The sequence below is a fragment of the Lissotriton helveticus genome, chromosome 11 (assembly GCF_964261635.1).
Source record: "Lissotriton helveticus chromosome 11, aLisHel1.1, whole genome shotgun sequence".
Lineage (NCBI taxonomy): Eukaryota > Metazoa > Chordata > Amphibia > Caudata > Salamandridae > Lissotriton > Lissotriton helveticus.
This window is the reverse complement of record NC_136072.1, coordinates 1,077,231,417-1,077,249,083: the sequence shown is the minus strand read 5'-3', so window position 1 is coordinate 1,077,249,083 and position 17,667 is coordinate 1,077,231,417. Positions and strand designations below refer to the sequence as shown.

The following is a 17,667-nucleotide window of genomic DNA, read 5'->3' as shown; positions in this document are numbered from 1 at the left end:
CTCTCAGATGGCATATCTTAGCTTGCTTTCCTCTTATCTCACTGTTCACTCTCACTTTTCCAAACATCTGTCTCTCCATCTCTGTATATATTCCTCTCTCCTCTTGTCTCACTATCATTTATCTTTTCATTCCACACACTCTAGTAGTGCTACTGCCTGTGAACACCAAGTCTACTTTCAGCAACACAGTGCTGCTTCTGGCACTATCATTCATGATGCGGGGTAGAACTGTGAAAACTACCCTTTAAATTGGCTGTCAAATTCTGCTTGATATGTATCTATTTGCTAGTTTTTTCATCTATAAATACGTTCAACTATGTGTGAATGTTTGGTCAATACTTCAATGTGTAATATAAACTAAAGAACATAAACCTATTTTTGGTTGTACTTCTGCCAGCTGTCTATTTTATAATTGTGTGACATTCTCAGATGTGTCTGTAAAAATGACCTTTTGTCCAGAATTTCGACCTTTTATCCTGAATTTGTACTATCACTGTCCCGAATTTACCTTCTTGCCAGGTCATCGCCCTATTTATCACACTCTTCATATTAGTTCCTAATGAGGAAGAACAAGCATCAGGAATTCTACTGAAGTTCTTTCTAGTACACTCTAATGCTGTATTAACTAGTGGAATTCTTGCACAACATATAAATCTTGATGCCATTTCAAACGCTCTTACTATATATATGCTGCCTGAACAGCGGCTACACTCTGTAGGAGATTAAAGTTTTGTCCATGCCTAAATTCTGCCTGGTGTGTACACCTCACAAAACTTTGCTGAAATATATATCAGGACAAGCCACATTTTGAACATTCTTTCATGGTCTGGATGGTTCTTTGGCAGTGCCGTAGAGTTATTATTGCAATGCAGCATAAATCTAAAACAATCACTGCTCATGTCAAGTGAGAAGTTGGGTGTTGCCCAAGCTGAGACAGAAGACTACTAAGTCTTTGCTAATGGTGTGCACAATATCCACATGAGCAATACAAGGACCCACAATTCTTTCAACTTCCCACATCCCACATCTTAGGGAGGTACCACTTCAGCGCCAGGACACCGGTTGGTATTAGTGCGCTTTACAAGTGTTATAAATAAATAAATAAATAAAACTGGGGAATCTATAGGCAAGCACTAGAATGAGGCACCAGAGTGCTCCCTCAAAAACTGATTAGCATGCAAATTAGTTTGCTGCATAATTTCCTCAAGGAACACCATATATAAGATGTTTCAAATAGTCAAAGTGAAAAATAAATTACAGTATTGACTTTATATCTAGCAACTCCAGTAAAAGCAGGAATTACAGGCTGGAAAACATCAGAGGTTGCAAGTGAGCCCCCTTTCTGTGTTCCGCAAGACACCTGCATGTGATCTGGACTGTGCTTTGCTGCCACTATCTCTCTGCTGTAAATATTATGCTTGTGAAGGGACACCACAACTGTCTTGCTGTGCTGCATAGCCATGTTCTTCACCTTCACTTGAAAGAATGTGTCATGTGATAGGACTCCACCAATGGAAAAATGACTTCCAACTTCTGATCCATAATCGTCTCCCTTGGATGCAGTCTCAGTATCTGATCTAGCCTCAGAGACCTTCTTCATTACATGGCTTAAGGCCTGTGCAGCAGTCAACCAAGGGTGGGCTCCAGTGCTTGAATTTAAGCCGGTTGGGACAAATTGCATATTTGGGGACCAGTACTTATATTTCTGCATCAGATGGTTACCTAGTGCAAGAGAGGGAAACATATACGAATTGTAAAGACGGGGTAAGAGAAGGACGGCAAAACTGTCACAAATGGAGAAAGCAGGAACCTGCAAGAATGACATAAATGGGCAAGGAGTGTCTGTAGTGGATTAAAGAGCCATGAGATGGAGTTAAGGCTACCAGCCTTGGTATTTGGTGCATCAATGTTAAATTGCACTAGCTGCGGGCTTCTGAGCAGAGCTTTGGGCACCAGCGCTGTTTCTTTCACAAATTAAGCACTGCTGGTCCCCCATTGAAATTACTTCAAACGTTGTTATTGGTCTACTATATACACAGCAGGTATTGTCAATGGGTTATGGCAGAAACACTGCCTTGCTCATGACAAGGATAAACAAAAAAAGTGATGGCTGGAATTATTGAATTAACCAGTGGTACGTATTCTGGGCAACATCCCAGTTCATCCTTATTTTGCCCACGGTGCCATTTCAGCCAAGACCTAGCAGTATACAGGTCAGTCTTTGTCCTCCTCCAATGGGAACAGAATAGCCCAAACTGGCAGGCCAGGTTTCATGGAACAGGAGCAAAAGCAATCCCAGACTGGTTTAAACCTATTTGGACTTAGCCACAAGTGTCCAGCATGAGCCCTATTGCACAGTGAGAACAGGACCTGCATGTGGGCATGCCCATAGCTCTTACGGCATTTCATTGAGACAAACAAAAAGTGATAGGTGAAGTGCTTGATATTAATATCAGCCAATGGATATTACTCTGGGCGGCCTTCCAGTCCATTTTTCTTTTGCCCACCATGCTGCTTTAGACACAAACCAGCCATATACAAAGAATGACAATAGTGACATAGAGTTGAGTGGCATACTGCAGAACGGATGTATGACGGTACAACGCGTACCGTCACAACGCATCCCTTTACCACGCATCCCTTACAACGCAAGTCGTTACCACGACTTGCGTTGGGGGCGCGGATTTCGAATAGTATAATTTACTATTCTAACACCAGTCCCCGTGGACCCTAGGGAAGGTGTTGGGATAGTAAATTTACTATTTTTAATCCTTTAGCGCCCTCCAGCGCAAGTCGTGGTAACGACTTGCGTTGTAAGGGATGCGTGCTAAAGGTACCGCGTTGTAAAATCTTCGTGGTAAACGATGTTTACCCTGCAGAACAGCATACAGTAGAGTAGCATACAATGAATTGGTGTGCGGTGGAGTATTGTAGAGTGGAATGGCATTCTCTGGAGTGGCATACAGTGGAGTGGCGTACACTGTAGTGACAAAGTTTGGAATAGCATACAGTGTGTTGGCGTAGAGTGCAGTGGCGTACAGTGGAGTGGCCTACAGTGATGTGGGGTAGAGTTAGTGGCATAGAGTGTATTTGTGTACAGTGGAGTACTGTATAGTGGAGAGGAGTGGAGTACAGTGGAGAGGCGTAGAGTGGATTGGCATAGAGTGGAGTGGTGTACAGTGGAATAGCATACAATGGAGTGCTGGAGAGTGTAGTGACATAGAGTGGAATTGTGTGCAGGAGAATAGCATACAGTGGAGTGGCGAAGAGTGGAGTGGGGTAGAATGGAGTGTGGTAGAGTGAAAAAATGTACAGTGGAGTAGCGTAGAGTGCAATGGCATAAAGTGGAGTGACATACAGTGCAGTGAGGTACATTATAAGGGCATGCACTAGAATAGCATAAGGCCGAGTGGCGTAGAGTGACGTGGCATAACATGAATTAGCAAACAGCTGAGTAGAATGGAGTGGCGTACAGTGGAGTGGCAGAGAGTGGACTAGCATACAGTTGAGTGGTGTGGAGTGGCATAGAGTGGAATAGTGTATAGCAAAGTGGTGTAGACTGGAGTGGCATACAGTGGAATAGCATATAGTAGAATAGTATACAGTGAAATAGCATACAGTGGAGTAGAGTGGAGTAGCGTGCCCTGTTGCGGCATACACCTGAGTGGCATACATTGAAATAGCATACAGTGGATTGGCACAGAGTGTAGTGGAATCCAGTGGAGTTGAGTACAGTGGAGTGAGGTACAGTGGAGTACCGTATAGTGGAATAGCGTACAGTGGACTGACTTAAAGTGGTCTGGTGTACAGTGTAGTGTGGTAGAGTGCAGAGGCATAGAGTCGAATAGCATAGAGTTGAGTAGTGTAGAGTGTGTGACTTAGAGTGGAGTGGCATGCAGTAGAATAGCATACATTGGAGTGGCAAATAGTGGAGTGACGTTGAATGGAGTGTGGTAGAGTGTAATAGTATACAGTGGAGAAACATAGAATGCAATGACGTACAGTGGAGTAGCTTACAGTGGAGTGATGTACATTATTGTGGCATATAGTAGAATATCGTAGAATGGAATAGCTCATTGTGGAGTGGTGTAGAGTGAAGTAGCGTAGAGTGGAGGGGAGTAGAGTGGAATAGTGTACAGTTGAGTGGCATAGAGTGGAGTGGCGTAGAGTGGAATAGCGTATAGTGGAGTGACATATAATGGAATGTGGAAGAGTCTAATAGCTGACTGTGGAGAAGCATAGAATGCAGTGGCGTACAGTGGAATGACGCACAGTGGAGTGATGTACATTATAGTGGCATACAGTAGAATATCGTAGAATGGAATAGCGCATAGTGGAGTGGCGTAGAGTGGAGTATTGTAGATTGGAGTAGGGTAGAGTGGAATAGCATATAGTGGAGTAGCGTACAGTGGATTAGGATACAGTGAAGTGGCATAAAGTAGAGTGGAGTACAGTGACGTGGTGCACAGGGGAGTGGCATGGAGCGGAGTGACTGGGTCTGGAGTATGGTAGAGTGGAGTGTCATACTGTGGAATAGAGTACACTGGAGCGGTGTACAGGGCAATGGTATAGAGTGGAGTGGCATACAGTGGAATAGCGTAGAGTAGAATAGCAACACTGAAATAGCGTACAGTGGAGTAGCATACAGTAGAGTGTCATGCTGTGGAGTGTCATACAAGGTCGAACACAGGCCCCTACAGCGGACGCATTAGCCCACTAAGCTACCAGACTGGTATAGAAGCCGTTTACAATACACCACTAGGGCCTTCATTGTGAATTGCACAGCACTGGAGCAGATTCACCACACTGTAAATCCACATGCAAACTTTTCATTAATGTGCAATAAATCAGACTCACTACTGTGCAATTGAAAGTTAAACCCCATGGAATGGGGTATTACAATTTGAAAGCGATTTTTCTGATCATTAATATCAATTCCCAATTCTGGGGGTTTAACACATACATTCACAACATGCTTTGAGCATGTTGTAAATGTATGTGGGGATTACTAGGTGGGGTGGAGGGGAAGGGTGTGGACATGGAAGCAGTAGGGAAGGGATGAGGAAGGTTATTTCTGGCAGGGGGAGCATTGTTTAATTGCCCTTGTTTGAAAATAACAGACAAGGAATGGTGCTTGGCTGCAGCATTTTGCAGTGTGGGATTACCGCACAGCAAAACCGGGTCTCGTTCTCCCACACTGTGGAAAATCCGTCCTACTTAGAATCAGGCAGAGCAGAATTCCATGAGGTACTTCCACGCCTCCTGACTCGTAAGGAAGAGCTGGGTGGAATCTTACCCACAGAGTGATAATGGGAGACAACCTGGAGCCAAAGAGAAACAGAGTCACCAGGAAGGTAACTTCATTCTGATTACACATCTTTGATTCAAAAAATTTCATTTTAATGCACTGCTTAGCTTAGAGAAACAATCTACTATGAAATCATCAACAGCCTTTTTTAAATCAAATTTTGAAGGATGAAAATAAAATTGAGTCCCTGAGCTTGGGCAGTGTCCTTTAATTTTCTAATATTTCACTATACTAACCCTTTATGGGTTCCGGAGTAGCGTGCTACTCGCTGAAAAACGCGCTTTCACACCTCATCAGGGGTAGTAAGTGCTATATAAATGCAATTACAACACAATACAATACCTCTGAGCCTAAGGGCTTTTAACAAACCACTGTTAAATTTAGTGTTATACTGACCAGAGGTTCCACTTGATGTCCACCATCACTAACAAAATATTTGTCTGCTAGACTTTCTAACACCTTCCCACGTGACATGAATTCTTGGAGAAGTTTTGTCTCAATGGCACAAAAAAAATCTATGGAACATGCTTCATATTGTGAATGCTGGTTCCTTGATCCTCAGCAACAATTTGTTCACTTTTGTGCTCTGTGAGTGTTTCGATTCTGAGTGAAAGCCTTTGATAACTGGAACCGGTAGTGGCTGTAGACATTCTTCTTCCAGTGGCACTTGGTTGTAAGAAAGATTGAATCCTCTGTAAGCGCCTGATTCACAAAATGTTATTCCATCAGAAGGTGTGAATTGTTTTTGGCTATTAGAACTCTCTATACAATTTTGTCGGATAAGGATAGAGTATTTGCCACACCTAGTAAATACCTCCTATTTCGAGTTTTCAACAGCAATACTAGGAATATCTTGAGGAATCGATCCTTAGCCCACTGAATGGGCAAGTTTCACCTATTGTTATGGGCCATTTCCCCCAATAAATCTTGGCAGGTTTGACAAACAGGAATTTATCAGGGAAAAACCACAACGGTGTAATTGTTAACACACAACTCGTGTTTCCGATTTCTGCGTAAACATGTGTTCGCACAGGGATCAGAATTTAACCCTAAACTCGTAGTAAGCTGGGCGTAAGACACATACTCATTGAAAAATCTTTATGATGGTTGTTTTACAGAGCAAAGCAGATAGTCTAGCAAGGACCTTCCAATATGCTCAAAATAATGTTGCATCAGTAAATAGCTGCAGGTAACTCACAACCATGACCAAATCCTATTGACAATTTGGAATACAAACAAAACAATCTGATGGTCCAAAAGTTTGAAAAGCATTGTTTCCCTTTCTATGTAACTCAAAACCAACCAGGTTTGCCTTCTGAAACACCACCTCGAAAAAATGGTCACACTTGGATGCAGTACAAATCCACAGATTTTATTATTTACATTCTCAAAGCTGGAATAAGTTTGGCCAGTGCCAACAATATACATAATAAATATATTTGAAAAGAGAGAGTTAAAACAAAATTGTCTACCAACATCCCACAGTAATACCTGTTGAGGGAGTCAATGGAGAGAGCAATGTGTGTGATACCGTTGGATTTATGCTTCTTTGGCTCTTGGGTCTTAGGAGGTTTGGGTTGCAGCACCTTTAGTTGTGATATATGTTTTACTGGTAACTTTAAAAACAATTAGGAAAGTGACCATCATTTTATTACAATATAACCTGCAGAACCTTCTGAGGAAATGCTCTAAAAATGGATGTCATTTAGAAAGGATGAAAAGTTATATCCAGTTTAAGACCTATAGGGCCTGATTCACAAAGTTTCTTCTGTAAATGGTTTTTTCATACCTTCATCTTATTTGTAAATTAATCTTTAATTTCCATGTCTGAGTTACAAAGCATTTATCAGGAGAAGAGGTGTGTGACTCCATAGTTGGGTCTACAATATGAATTACCAGGTGTCTGAAATGTGTACTCCTGAAAGCTGCAGGTTTATAATTCACAAAAGTTATTTTCTTTGCGAGTTGGTAGATCTTCCTCCTGTAAATACACGGGTCAAGGCAAAGCCTTTACTAACACACGAATATCCTGAGAAAAAACTGTGTAACCAGGTCCATAAGGTTGACACACACAACCATGTAAGCCCTGCACACTTGCAACATTTAGACATGCTACCCGTCCCACCTTGTAGTTATTTTTAGGTTAGTTTCTGTTGGGTTTCGACAAAGGGTGAGTGTGTGCTAAATTGACTCTTCCTCTGGCTGGACAGTATTTCATTGCAGTAGTGAGTGATATTTAAGGGTTAGATTTTTAGGATGGTGAGTGCTAACTTGAAATTGTGTGCTCCCATTTGTGTCACTGTTTAAGAAAAACAATTGATTAGTTGAGGGTTATCAGTCTAAGAAACATGCACTTCCTCGCCAAGTAAATGCCTACTTTGCTGCCTATATGATGTACGGCAGATGGACAGGGGGAGTTATCCACCTGCCTGCTTTGCATAACTCCCTCAACAGTATAGTAAACTTCCTCCAACACTGTTCAGCTTTGCTAGAAAAAGACCCTGATAGCCCCCAAAACTTTGCCTGCAAGGTGTAAACAGATAAGAAACTTTTAGAAGTTTTCAAATTGACCCCAGGTTTCTGTTGCAAGTATGTACATACTCATTCACTCACACACATGCCACACAAAGTAACACATGCAGTCATAGTAAGACGTAAGAAGTTGGCAATATGTCGGACAACAGATAAGTCATGCATCACATGTTATACTGGAAAGGCTTCATTCTAAATAGGAGTACTGTCTCTGACATTCAGCTCAGATAGTTCACGGGTATTGCATCACAAAGTGAATATTAATTTGAAGAATGGTTATTCTTTAAACTCCTAGTCAAGATGATGATTATTGTAGACAAAACAGGAATCTAAGTGTCCCGGCTGCGTCCGGTAAGAAGTTTAAAGATAAAATCTATGCCCGGTAGGTGCCATTATCCTTGCTCAGCCTATGGGTTTCAAGTTGCCCTGCTCACATCTTTTTGTTATGGTATGGTGTGGGTATTTATATAGTGCTTACTTCCTCTCAAGAGGCGCTGCAAAGGATCCAACCATGGAATTTGAAAAGAACATCAGTATGATTTGAAGTAATACAACTGACTGAGAAGAGAAATTAGTAATTGAGAAGAACTCATTAGATTTGGTTGAATTTGATCAAAGTTATTGAATATGGGTATTGGAATATGTATTTGTAAACTAAACTAGATATGGTACATAATTTTCAGACCCAAAAAGTAGGACTAGCAATAACAGAGCCAAGCAGATAGAATATGTGCAGAAGTCCCCTCATTGTGCACCCAATCTCAATGTTAAGACACATTTAATAAAGAAGGCACTGTCTCATTGCTATAGCTCTAGTCATTTAAATAAAAACATTTGCAAAATTACAGTGTAGAATCAACTGCCATCCAGATGCTTCACGTGTGGCACCGCGTGGTACTTGTAGAAAGAGGTCAGCAAGTTAACAGGTAGATATAAACCTAATCGTAGGCTCTTAAAACATAATATAGTAAAACAAAAATGCAAGATATCCATCACATAGTTAGTGTAAGAAGGAACACAACATGTAAGATTGACATGAAGCATAGAAAAATAGAGGGAGGAATCTGTAAACACTATTGGCTGAGGACAAAGTATGGTAGAGATGATGCATCATCATGCTGTTTTGACAATTATATTTTTTTATGGGGAGGATCCATTGTGCCTAACTGATTTTGGGTTACCTTAGATCCCTGAAAAACAACCATTGTATGGATAGTTTGTTGATTTTCTTTTTTGTTTCATATTCATATTTTATTGTAAACACTCTAGATGTGTAAGGCTCCGCCAAGCCCAAGGAACCTCAGTGCAATCAGAACAGAGTACTCAGTAGTTTTCAAAGGGAGAAACTCCCTAAGTCCATGGTGGAGGATCACTTCATTGCAGCCAATCCTTTTCTTCCAAATCTGGTGACAAAGGTTCCGACACGCTGACGTGCCACTCTCCGCTCATCTACCAATCACTTGCCTCAGGAGACGCTTGAGGGGCTGTGCTGAACAGTACAGGGAAGGTATGTTTTCTTCAACGTGTTCCTTGGGTTTTTAGAGGAAATCCCAGATGACTTTGGCCTTCATACTATATGCTGCAAATGCAAACAGAGAGAATTCAATAAGTGTTTAAATTATTCATCGCCTAGGCTTGACAGTTGCATTATTTAAGCGCTGAGTCCTATTAAAGCAACTATTTCCTGGATTAGTGGTTCAATATACTGTTGAATAACAACATTAGGTTTCAGTTCATATCACTCACCAGTTCTTTGATATGTGAGATCAGACTTTTTTATTAGTATTTCTAGCCACTCTAGAAGATGGCTTCCCTTGAGACTTTGAATTAGCTGCTGCTAGAACTTATTGCTTACTTTGTGTCCTACACAAATGGCTTCCTTACCTGTGCGTACAGTATTTCCTTAACCCCACTCCCCCCCCGCCGCCCAATCAGATATAGAGGCTGCTATTTTGCCTTTAAGTAGGAGGTACATACCTGCAAGAGCAGGAAAAATGCAACCACTAGGTTCATTTCATGGTATGTATATTTTTATAGTGCATTTGACTGACACTGGTGTGGCCTCTCAGTGCTGTGTGATGTCTTGGGTGGGAATTACTACCCAGCTCTGGCAGGTATGGATGTGCGTTCCTGCAAACCTCTCGTACATATGAATCAGCGTTCCATTACAGCTCCGGGGGGTATGGGTGTGTGTTCCTGCACAGTTCCGGGAGGTATGGGTGTGTGTTCCTGCACAGCTCTGGGAGGTATGAGTGTGTGTTCCTGCACAGCTCCGGGAGGTATGAGTGTGTGTTCCTGCACAGCTCTGGGAGCTATGGATGTGTATTCCTGCACAACTCTGAGTGCTATGGAGGTGAATTCCTGCACATCTCTGGGAGGTATGAATGTACGTACCTACAAACCTCTGGGACATGTGAATCAGTGCTCCTGCACAGCTCTGGGAGGTATGGGTGTGTATTCCTGCACAGCTCTGGGAGGTATGACTGTGTGTGTGCCGGCACAGCTCTGGGAGGTATGGGTGTGTCTTCCTGCACAGCTCTGGGAGGTATGGGTGGGTGTTCCTGCACAGCTCTGGGAGGAATAGGTGTGTAGTCCTGCACAGCTTCAAGTGCTATGGAGGTGAATTCCTGCACAGCTCTGGGAGGTATGAATGTACGTACCTACAAACCTCTGGGACATGTGAATCAGTGCTCCTGCACAGCTCTGGGAGGTATGGGTGTGTATTCCTGCACAGCTCTGGGAGGTATGACTGTGTGTGTGCCGGCACAGCTCTGGGAGGTATGGGTGTGTCTTCCTGCACAGCTCTGGGAGGTATGGGTGGGTGTTCCTGCACAGCTCTGGGAGGAATAGGTGTGTAGTCCTGCACAGCTTCAAGTGCTATGGAGGTGAATTCCTGCACAGCTCTGGGAGGTATGAATGTACGTACCTACAAACCTCTGGGACATGTGAATCAGTGCTCATGCACAGCTCTGGGTGGCGGGTATGGGTGTGTGTTCCTGCACAGCTCTGGGAGGTATGTGTGTGTGTTCCTGCACAGTTCTGGGAGGTGTGGGTGTGTGCTCCTGCACAGGTCCCGGAGGTATGGATGTGTATTCCTGCACAGCTCCAGGTGTTATGGAGGTGAATTTCAGCACAGCTCTGGGAGGTAAGGATGTGCGTTCCTACAAACCTTTGGGACATATCAATCTGCGTTCCTACTCAGCTCCGGGAGGTATGGGTGTGTGTGCCTGCACAGCTCTGGGAGGTATGGATGTGCGTACCTACAAACCTCTGGGACATGTGTATCAGCACTCCTGCACAGCTCTGGGAGGTATGGGTGGGCATTCCTGCAAACCTTTGGGACATATCAATCTGCGTTCCTACTCAGCTCCGGGAGGTATAGGTGTGTGTTCCTGCACAGCTCTGGGAGGTATGGATGTGCGTACCTACAAACCTCTGGGACATGTGAATCAGCCCTCCTGCACAGCTCTGGGAGGCATGGGTGGGCATTCCTGCAAAACTTTGGGACATATCAATCTGCGTTCCTACTCAGCTCTGGGAGGTATGGGTGTGTGTTCCTGCACAGCTCAGGAAGGTATGGATGTCTGTTCCTCAAAACACTGGGAGAGATGGAAAAGCGTTCCTGCACAGCTTTAGGAAGTATGGATGAGTGTTCTTGTTCAGCTCTGAGAGGTATGGGTGTGTGTTCCTGCACAGCTTTAGGAGGTATGGATGAGTGTTCTTGTTCAGCTCTGGGAGGTATGTGTCTGAGTTCCTGCACAGTTTTGACAGTTATGGATATGCATCCTGCACAGCTCTTGTTTACATGTCTATAGAGGTCTGAAGAAGTGAGGGTTGGTGTGGGATGGCGAGAGGAGCTATATTCTGCATGTGTTTTGTGTCTCTAGGAGGCATATTGTCAAGGCAGGCGAAATGAAATTATCGCCGATTTTGCAGACGTTTTTGCCCGCAAAGCGGCGATAATTTCATTGCCCTATTAGCAAGCTGTCCCTAACATCAGTTAGCGACAGCTTTTAGGTGATAGCGAGCGGTTTGGGGCCCGCTTTGCATGTCAGCGATATTTATCGCTAATGACATGCAAAGTGGGCGTACCCAACCAGTTAACGACTGAAAGCAGTCGCTAACGTCGCTATCGCCTATTAGCAAGGCAGGCGTAGCGATAAAAAAATTCGCGCTACGAGCGAATATCGCTAAAAACTAACGCCTGCTCAGACCAGTTCTTAGCCATTGTATCCAATGGGAGATGGATATTCTGGCTAAGACCCTATTGGCGATGATGCGTGGATATCGATGGTTTTCCAGCGATATTCACGTATTTTGCCGCTATCGCCAGTTTTTTTTTCGCATTGGAGATAAACGTTGCTAATAGCACGTTATCTCTGCGATCAAATCCGGCGATGCTTGGCGATAAAAAATTTTTTGCTAAGCTTCTTTAGCGATAAATATCGCTAGTTGTTGATAATATGCCCCTAGGTGCGGTGTGCAAGTCTTGAAGGCCGGATCGGTCTCTGCAGTACTGCAGTTAATCTTAGAAGCAGCGGATGGCTGGTGTCAGGGTCTGGATTTCCTGCGTGTGTATTGAAGGTTGCATGTATTGCTTGTGCAGTGTTTGCTTAATGAGTTCTCATTAAGCGTGACCCAGGAAACGTGATGATATTTCCTTACCCGAGGAGTGACCTATACCGGCGGTACCTGCTAAATCCAGCCCATGAGTTAGAATATCAGGGTTCAGTCAGAAATATGGAATTACCGAGAGAATCTGTACTTCTGGGCCCAATTCTCCCGGACGTGCCACACTTTCTCCTAGACTTTTCCCCGAGATTTCTTTTGTTTTAAACAGCTGGAATCTCTAGGTGAAGTAAACCGGTTTGCGGTGTGGCCATGGCTCTCACACCAAAACTGTCGCCATCAGCCTCATTAGAAGTAGGTGGCCTCTTGTAATGAGGTCCCAAGATGTTTTTTAAATTTAATTTTTTTAATTTAAGTTTCAAGAAAGAAAACAGAAGCTGACAATTCTAACATAGAAAAGTCATCAGGACAATATATCAATATATGCAATATATCACCACAATACAATGGATTACAGAGCATGGTAATAGGCAACGGGTGATTCCCGCGCTTGCAACTGTAGACAGTGTGTAGACCTCTAGACCACAATCGTCATTTCAAAACATGGTAAGCATGAATATGAGATGAACCATAGGGGGAGCATGACCAGAAAAGGCACAGGCAGACCCACCCCTCCAGTACCTGAAATTCCAGAACATACCTAGTGATTTAAGCAAATTAAAACAATACAGAGTCGCATCATACAACTAATCGTCAGCGGTGTGTACATGTACAGGAGACTCAGGCTGTTTCCGAGCCCAGTCTAGAAATGGTTCCCATATGTTGCGGGGCCTCGAGGTTTGGGGCATAAGTTCCCAAAAAGTGCACAACTGTGTGTAGCCATACGTGACATCATGCAACCAATCCTTGATTGTGGGTGCCCTCTTCCGTCCCCAGCAAATAGCAGCCTGTCTTTTAGCATAAAGTAAAAGGAGTGCATGCAGCTTACGGTGATTTGGCGGTGTATCCTTCACATATCCCAGAGGCCCAGGACCGGGGTAGGAGCATCCACACAGCCTATAAATTGTTTCACAACAGCAAAAACCTCGATCCAAAATCGGGCTACCTGTGGTCATTCCCAAGCAACATGCAAGAAAGAGGCAGGAGTATATTTACAGCGCCAGCAGCTCTCATCTTCCCTAAGCTTCATACGGTGCAGCCCCACAGGCGTCCTGTAAAATCTATGTCAAAATTTAAAATGAATCAGGTGTAGCCTATAGTTTGGAGAGAGTTCAGTGAGCTGTCTACAGCAGAACTCCCACTGGTCTTCTGTCAGCAGCGCGGGAAGCTCGCTATTCCAGCCCTGAAGGGACTTGATATTCACCACCAGGTTAGTGTTTTGCATTTGGGTATATAGACGCGTGAAAAGCTTGGGGGGGAAGAGGATTTCAAAATTTTCTCTAAGGCAAGCAATTATGGAGGAGCCGCAGGGAACCCGTCCCATAGGGCGCGGCATGCCGTAAGCAACTTGTGATGTAAAAAGAGCTCTGCAAAGGGTGAAGCCTGATCTGCCGCCGCTACTGGGGGAGGCCTAAACTCATCCTGAGGATACAGGTCTGCAAAAGTGTGGAGGTGCATGTCGTGAGCTTGAGTTTTGCTGATACCATCCAGGATACACGGAAGCATAGGATTCTGAGCCAGCGGGATGGAAGGAGCATAAAGTAATGGGATATCTGCCCTCTTCTGCAGCTCACCCCACTCCCAACGCAGAGTACCCGCAGTGTCCACATCTCCTCGGCGACACTATGACGTCTGGTATAGTGCCACCTTGATCGGGACAGGGGCTGCCATATCAATCTCAACTGCCACATGTGGCTGGTACAGCGTTGGGTGGACCCAAACATGCAGAAATTGGGCCTGAGCACATAGAGCGTATAGGTGCATGTCTGGGGCTCCCAGGCCACCCTGCCGCAGTGGGAGCGTCAGGAGAGCCCAGGAAATTCTGGTTTGTCTACCGGGCCAAACCAAGGAAATCAGCTGCGATCTAAGGGTGGTAAAAAATGTAGTGTAAGGGGGATTGGCACATTGACAAATAAATAAAGGAAATGTGGTAATATAACCATTTTCGCCAAAGCTATTTTCCCAGCCACAGACAGAGGCAGTTTGGACCAGAGTGCAACCTTCTCCTCTAGCCTGGTAATCGCCCTTCCAAAATGTAAGTTCCACAGCTCCTGTGTGTCATGGCTCAGCCACACCCTCAAATATTTGACTACCTTGGCTTCCCATCTGTTATGTTATGTTATTTTTATTTATACCGCGCACAGCTGCCCCAGCAAAGGGGCGTCCTGGCGCTTTGATAAGGCAAACACAACACAGCCCTAAAAAGAAACGGAAGGGAGATGAAACACAACATAAAGGCTAAACAAATAAAAAGGTCTTAATGGCCCGTCTGAACTGAAGGAGCTCATCAATGGTCCGGATTTGCAGAGGAAGGGAGTTCCACCAGCTTGCCTCCAGGACTCGAATGGAGAGGCCACCAACTCTGCTCAGTTTAAAACGCGGAACCACTGCTAAGTTCTGACCCAGAGATCTGAGGGTACGCGAAGGAACATAAGGTGTCAACAGATTCTCTAAGATCTGGGGAGATGTGCCCTTGAGAATTTTAAACGCTAAGCAAAGAACCTTGGATTTAATCCTCTGCTGCACAGGGAGCCAATGGAGGGAGCGCAGGGATTTAGACACCGAGCACCGCCTAGGCAAGCCTGTCACCACTCGGGCAGCAGCATTTTGGACTCGCTGCAACCGAGAGAGTTCTGATTGATTAATCCCCGCCAGTAGTGAGCTGGCATAGTCCAACCGAGACAACACTGATGCTTGAACCACCAGTTGTCTCGTGGGTGCATCAAAGAATTTGAGGATAGGTCTGAGTCCTCTAATAATGCCATAGCAAGAAGCCGCCACCTTCTTGGTATGACAGATGAAACTGAGGGATGGATCAAGCCAGACACCCACATTTTTTATCTCTGATGCTGGTGAAGGAGTCACACCCAATTCCGAAGGCCACCACTTGTCACCCCACAATGCCACCTGTTTACCAACTACCATAATCTCAGTCTTCTTGGTGTTTAACTGGAGACAGTTGGAATTCATCCAGTGAGCCACTGCACGTAAGCCATCGCGGAACCTGGGAGCCTCCAAATCTGAGTCCCCACTCAGTGTGACCGCCAGCTGCGTGTCATCTGCGTAAGAGACCATTGTCAGGCCCCACCGCTTGACGACCGCAGCCAGCGGTCTCACATAAAGATTGAAAAGAGTGGGACTCAGCGATGACCCCTGTGGGACCCCCAGATCTAGCGGGTAAGATGGCGACTTACCGGGCGGGATCGCCACCTGGAATGACCTATCAGTGAGAAAAGATCGAAACCAGCATAGGGCGAGGCCAGAGACACCCACTTCCTCGAGTCGCTGAAGCAAAATCCTATGCGAGACCGTGTCGAAGGCGGCACTGAGATCTAATAGCAATAGTGCCGCCGTCCGACCCGCATCAAGCACAGACCGCAGATGTTCGACCATGGAAAGAAGGGCCGTCTCCGTGCTGTGACCTGCACGGAACCCGTTCTGAGTAGGGTCAAGAATATTGGCCCTAGATAGATGGTCTGAGAGGGTGGCATTCACATGGGCCGCCGCGACTTTCGTGGCCCAAGGAAGTAAGGAGATAGGGCGGTAGTTTTCAGGTTTAAGGGGGTCAAGGGTCGCCTTCTTCAAAATTGGCGTGACTACAGCCTGCTTCCATCTGACGGGAACTACTCCGGAGGAAAGGGACAGGTTGATCAGAGACCAGACCGGCGCCAGAGTCTTAAGTTGGGCCGGTTTCAGCGGATCTGCCGGAGATCCTGACTTAATTTTAAGGCTGAGAGAGTCAAACACCTCCATAGATAGGGAGGGCAAGATGGTAAGACACTCACTGTCTCCCAAAGTGCGACCAACCCGCTCTGGAGTAGGGGAGTCCATTGGGAAAGTACGATAGATGGCTTGCACTTTTTCGCGGAAGAAGGAGGCCAGGCCCTCAGAGTGGGAGTCCGAACATATTTCCGCCGCGGCTGCTCTCTTAGCCATCAGGTCCTTTAATACCTTAAAAATGAGTTTCGAGGGGTTTGCAGTATTCTGAAACTCGTGGGCATAGAAGGAGGCTCGTGTTTGACACACCGCCCTGTGGTAGATTTTGATCTTAGCAAGATAACAAGCCTTCAATTCAGGGTCGAACGACTTCCTCCATAATCTCTTGGCCTGTCTGCAGGCTCTTTTGAGAGATGCTAAGGCACTATCATACCATGGGCTCGGCTCCTTCCGACGACACTTGGACCAACACATAGGGATCAGAGAGTCGAGGGCACCAGAGATCCACTCTCAAAAATCTCAAAGGGAACTCAGATGTTATTTGGGGTGTGCCATCAGTCAACGGAAACACCACTGATGTTGCCCAATTGATGGAAATTCCAGCAAGACCCCCAAATCAAATGAACTCCCTGAGGATTGGGTTCAGGTTCTCCTGAGGTGTGGACGATGTACAGGGTAACATCGTCCACATACAGCGAGATCAGTAGACTCCGGGTACTAAATCCAATACCCTGGGCAGTGTGGTGCTATCTGATCCGGGCAGCCAGGGGCTCCATAGCTATGGCAAAAAGCAGGGGCCAAAAGGGGCATCCCTGTCTAGTGCCATCCATTATGGGAAATGGAGCAGAAAGCAATCCGTTAACCCTAATCCGAGCCATCAGCAGAGTGTATAATAGTCGGATATGATTAATAAAGAGCGGGCTCAGACCCATACGTGTTAAAATGGTCAACAAATAGGGCCATTCAAGCGTGTCAAGCGCCTTTGTGGCGTCTAAGAATATAGCAGCAGCATGCACCTCTGGATGGAGATAATGTAGGACGGAGAAAAGTGTCCGCAGATTGTGGGAGGTCGACCTCCCAGGGATAAACCCAGATTGGTCTGGGAGTGCAATCATAGGGAGCAGAAGTTGCAACCTATTCGCAAGTCGCTTAGCGAGGATTTTGACTTCCACGTTTATTAGGGATAGTGGCCGATGGGAATCAATCTCTGTTTCTGCCTTCCCGGGTTTTAACAGGGTGATGATTATAGCTTCCCTCATGGATTGGGGTAGGACACCCACCTCAAGGGCTTCCTCATAGACGCAAATAGTCTGGGTGCCAATTCCTCCACATATGTTTTAAATAATGAAGTAGTCAGGCAGTCAGGCCCAGGGGCCTTATCG

At 45.2% G+C, this 17,667-nt stretch overlaps 1 protein-coding gene across 1 annotated transcript in view; it reads right to left on the bottom strand.

The window, feature by feature from the left end:
* Positions 1-6,659: 6,659 nt before the first annotated feature.
* Positions 6,660-17,667, bottom strand: part of TMEM233 (transmembrane protein 233) — a 265,203-nt gene continuing 254,195 nt past the window's right edge. The window contains exon 3 of the mRNA XM_078667649.1: positions 6,660-9,419. Coding sequence (XP_078523775.1) covers positions 9,408-9,419 — 12 coding nt within the window. The 3' untranslated portion in view covers positions 6,660-9,407. The remainder of the gene's footprint in view (positions 9,420-17,667) is intronic.